The 5,361-nt window shown below is 34.4% G+C and overlaps 1 protein-coding gene across 1 annotated transcript; it reads right to left on the reverse strand.

The window, feature by feature from the left end:
• Window positions 1-2,572: 2,572 nt before the first annotated feature.
• On the reverse strand, window positions 2,573-3,807 carry LOC115236412. Its single transcript, XM_029808849.1, has 4 exons — window positions 3,784-3,807; window positions 3,523-3,712; window positions 2,830-2,998; window positions 2,573-2,699 (listed from the first exon to the last, which is right to left on the reverse strand). Exons 1-4 carry the CDS (start codon window positions 3,805-3,807, stop codon window positions 2,573-2,575), a joined length of 510 nt encoding a protein of 169 aa, XP_029664709.1.
• Window positions 3,808-5,361: the final 1,554 nt, after the last annotated feature.

Here is a 5,361-nt window from a genome sequence, read left to right on the forward strand (position 1 = left end):
TAAATAAAAATAATTAAATAATTAAATTAAAATAATTTAATAAGAAGAGAAAGGAAAAGCCAATAGGAACCGGGACGCAGTAATTATAGCATATCAAATAATATTTCGTTAGACGGTGTTAATACATATATAATATAAAATTAATCATAATTTCGGCCCACATCGGGTCCTTATCAATGATATCACACAATAAAAGGACCACGTAAACTGTTTGAGATCGAGCTTGAGGCGGAGACGGGAAAACTATATACGCTTGTAATTGCCACGCGCCATGACAAAATAAGTCATGGCGCAAATCGTACGAATGGCAAGCCCTCGCATCTCTCGTCATCGCGCGCCTATCACGGCCCTGAGAATCGAGGCCACTGGCACACAATCTGGGGCTGCCAGTTAGCGGTTGGACAAAAAAGCCCGGCAAAAACAAACTTATCGAAAAACAACAATTATCATCGCCCTTCTACATGGATCCGAAAACAACGTTAAACAAAACAAGCTTAGCAAAAACTGTCGCCGGAAAATCGTCAATTTCTCGATCCGCCTGGATCCTTCTAGAACGGCACAAGATAATAAAAGCCGCGCGCCAAGAGGCCTCCTCGCATTTCGCTCAAAGTATTCGACGCGTGTACGCTAATCTTGCAATAAAAAATCTTTCGATAAAACCGACCTGTTAGTCGCGAAAACTGTTCGCCCTCGTTTCCGTAGCTCGCGGTACGTTGGCTCATCGCCCAACGGTAATTTCGCTGTCTTTCCGTTACTCGCGGATCGCCGGACTAAAAACTCAAACTGTACATATCTGTAAATAATATCTTTATTAGCGTTATATATTAAAACTGTGTGTCGTTTAAACTTTGTCGAATCTCTTAAAACTCGTCCGTAACTCTCCGTCCTTCTCTATTTCGCTGCTTCTCGCTCGCGCGTTCACTATTATTGCAGACATAAACAAATAACTCTAACGCGAAGTACTAAGTAAGAAACACAACATAATCAATTACACACTTTGTTACAATGCGCCTAACAATGCCATCAAGTAGTTCGCAAGTAATACGATAATCTAATTACTTTCGTATAGCTCGATTTACCGCACAAAAGCCCGATTTTTCTCATAGACGATGTGGTGAATTATCGTAAGGCAAACATATTCGGCGATGTAAATATTTATTCGTTATGCAAATTGTTCGCTGATAAACCACAAGGCGGAACTGAGCGAAGGCTCGCGTGTCTGGTGCAAGCGTACAAAGTTCGGGAGAATGAGAATGCATGAGTAAAAATTAATGAAAAGGTTAACCTGCAAAATTTAGAAAAATGTACTAACGAAATGTCAAAACACAAAGGAACAAGCGCAAAAAAGGGAAGAAAGCGGGTCACTTACATTCCAGAGACGATGTTGTCCATGTGGAGTTAGATCAAATAAGACGTTAAATTTTAAAATTAAAACTGGTCCATCGGAAATAAAATATAAACTTATCTGTAGGATGATTCGATATCGAATGAGCGAAAACAACACGAGAAGAGAGAACATAATCGGGTGAGAACACAAGAAATAATACTAAAGTCAACAAATGGAATAAGAAACAGAGAAAAAACGAAAAAAAGACAGCGAGAAGGACAATAGCATAAAGCGAGTAACAAAAGACAAATTAGGAATATTTATTAATAATAGGAAAGTAGGAATGGTCTAAAAATCTAGTGTCGTTTTGTAGGTCGTTTTGATGCTATTTTTTTTACTGTTTGATATATGTATATCATTTTCGATATACAGGGTGTTAGAAAAGTCTGGAAACGGTCAAATATCTCGAAAACAAAACTTTTCTGAAAAAAATGTTTCGAACCAAAGTTGTAGGGTTTTAAAAGTTCTACCATGCAACCTCCACGCCGTGCATCCTGGATAATACTAATGCTGGCGGTACCGTAAATTCTAAAGCTCATAACTCAGACAATTCTCAACGAAAATAGGTCATCAAGTAGTGTTTTGGAAACGTCTCGCTGTCATCTTTAATACTGTGTCATAAAAAATGGGGTGTTCCATTTAAACAAATCATGTTGGCCTTGATCTCGCCTTGACGCCTCCATTCAAGGTCAAACGGATATGATCATTGAATAGAACTTTTAAAACCCTACAACTTTGGTTCGAAACATTTTTCTCAGAAAAGTTTCGTTTTCGAGATATTTGACCGTTTCCAGACTTTTCTAACACCCTGCATAATAACAAATTATATATATATATATACACAGAGCCAAATGTTATTGCTCTTGGAAGATATATGGGAAGACACATAGTCCGTATGAACAATGTGAAATTGTGTGTGATAAAGGTAGACATGTCTATATTATACTGTTATCTATACGCTTAGATACGCTTAGATACGCGTGCGAGGCGATAGAGCAGTAGAAATACACGATGTTGTCTAATTTCAACATATTGAACACAATGCGAAGTTGCTTTTTATAACACGCATAAATCATGCATAATCATAGAGTAGTTAGTATCGGTAACGGCAGAACTAAAATTGTCGGTATTATCGATAATTGTGTCGATAATACCGACAATTTTAGTTATGTTTAGATGAGGGCGCTAACCCGTCGAAGTTCGCTCGTCGCTTTTGGATCCCTTTAAGCTTTCTCTGAAGTCAATGAAACAGTTGAAGTTAAGGATGTAGCAGTTGAAACTATAGATGGATCTGCTATTGCTGCCTCCTTTTCTGTCCTAAGATAAACATAAAGAAATGTTATCAGTTATATATCATAGAAATAAATAACTATACAATTTCTGGCAATTATTATGAAATAATTGCTTTTTTATTTTTAGTAAAATCTGAACTTAGAACTGACTTCTGCAATATATTATTATTTTTAGATTTCTTTGAGCGTTTTGCACGGGAGGATATACTTCTTCCTCCAAAATCTAGCGCTCGATCTGACAGATAAGCTGGTAGTGATTTGACCATTCCGTCAATGTCACCTTCATAATTGCCATGCTTCAATCGCTCTCTGTACAGATCTATACTGCGTTCACGGAGAGAACAACCTCGCTTCGCGCAGCTTTGGGCGGAGTGGGGATTAGGTGAGAGACTTCAGCGCGCTACTTCAATGCTGTATGTCGTATGCGTATCGATCGTGTATCACGTATGTGATCCGCCTATAAAGCTCGAAAGAAATGTCATAATATTGAAAGCTTGAGTCGTTTTCTGTTAATCGATTTTTATTATTCTTTTTAATTAAATCGCGATATATCTATTATATTTATTTTCTCTTTATGCAATCTAAAAATTAGAAATAAGATTTAATACTATTATAAATAAATAGGGTCCCCTTTGTCGGCTAGCCGGATCTGAAAGCTGCAAGACCAATTTTGGCAGCATGGAGGGGGCAAAATGGGCGGTCGGTCGGGCGGGATCTGACCGAACCGGACGAAAAGCGAGATCGTTCTCTCCGTGAACACAGTATATAAAATATGAAAAACAAAAGAGATGAATAATTAATAAAAGAAGAGAATATTGTAATATTTTATAATTGAATATTTACTTTGAGCTAGCATCAGGAATCCAAGCGGAAAATTTTTTAACCCTTGCTTTCTAGGATAAACTCTCATTAATTTAGCATCTTTGCCGAAAACTCCAACAAGAAGGGCCACAGCCCAGTCGCAATCATTTTTTGCTGCTTCCATTGCTGTGAAGCCTGCATGTGTGCAATAGAAACCACTCCCAAGATGAACCTGACAAAATAAAAGAATTTATTATAAAATGTGTTTTATAAAAAAATTATTACAAAAAAAAGATAAATTACCTTGTTTTCTGTTTCCGAAGACATACCGCTAGTGCTGTGTCTATCTCCGAAATTGCATACCTTTTCTGTAAAAATTTAGTCAATTTTATTAATTTTGTGTATTTAGGTTTAAATTTTAATCATATTGTCTTTCTCTGAGAGAATTGATTACTATGTTGTACACAAATATTTCAGCAGTTAAAACCAATCATTGGTTAGGGCTGGAGCACAGACTTTTGCATAAGCGCATAACCATAAGCATAAGAAAATTGATTTCCATTTCCTTATGCAAATGCTTATAGACCAATCAATTTTCTTATGCTTACACTGAAAAAAAAATTTGGTTGAAAAAGGCAAAATTTGTTTTGCCCAACTAAATTATTTAGTCCGATACGTTCAAATAAATATAACTAAAATATTACGAAATAATTTGTTGATGTTTAAACAAAATATTATTCAAACCATCAAAACAGAGAGTTTAGTACAACGATATACAGTTACTACAACAGAATATTTTTTTTTGTATATGAACACATTTGTTTGAATTGTAGGTAGATTCTGTTGCCTCGGATAGATCGTGATTTGAATTAACAAAGCCGATTTGTTTTTAATCGAAAGATTGCTCGAAACAACAAAATATAACATTTGATGAAACACTAATTTGGTTATGTTAATTCAAATCCAGTTGAAATCCATGTTTACGGAATTATAAAGCATCTAAAATTATATTACTTAAACTAAACTTATGATGCTAGTATTTTAATATATATTTGAAGTAACAAAACATCAATTTAACAGAAGTGAATGTTTTGTTGAATAGATTAAATATACTGTTTATATATTCGTTAACTCAGTTCAACGGACAATGTTGATGATTGGTGCATTCAAATGTTTTGTTATTTTAGTTAAAACTTTTCTCAAGCCAACAAAAATGCATTCCATTAAAATAAAAAATTTGTTAAAACCATAGTATATTGAGTTCAAAAAATTTCAACTTACTTAGAGGAATGAAACATATGAAGCGTATGACAAAATATAAAGTGAAAGCAACTGAATATCCTTTTGGTATAAACAAATATCCCATCGCATGAATGAAAGATATGATTGGTGTGTCCATAGGGACACACTGTTTGTCTGAATATTTCATTGACAGACAACAGAATTTCGTTGATATAAGTATAAATTCAGATGAACAAAAAAAATTTGTGATTTGTGTATCGATGCACTTGCGGTTTTAAATAAAGCTTTTGTTAAATTAATAAAAGCTCAGTTTGCCAAACCAAAGGATTTGTTGGAAAAACGCAATATAAAAGTTGAATAATACAATTCGTATAATTCAAGAAACTAAATAATACGTTAAGCTGGCAGAATAATTTTGTTCTCTTTGTTAATTCATTAAATTGATTCTTTCCAATGATGTTTTATTAGAACCAAATATTTCTTTCAATAGAGCCTATTATACGGTTGATGGAATTTGAAATTTCGTAGGATAATAGAGTAATTTAGTTACAGAAATATTAACTGTGTGTTTTAGGAATGAAAAATACGAATAAAAAGATGCAGATGATATCGTGAAAATATTTTTATTCATTAATACCA

The sequence above is a fragment of the Formica exsecta genome, unplaced genomic scaffold (genome assembly GCF_003651465.1).
Source record: "Formica exsecta isolate Colony F162 unplaced genomic scaffold, ASM365146v1 scaffold1108, whole genome shotgun sequence".
In the NCBI taxonomy this organism is placed as follows: domain Eukaryota; kingdom Metazoa; phylum Arthropoda; class Insecta; order Hymenoptera; family Formicidae; genus Formica; species Formica exsecta.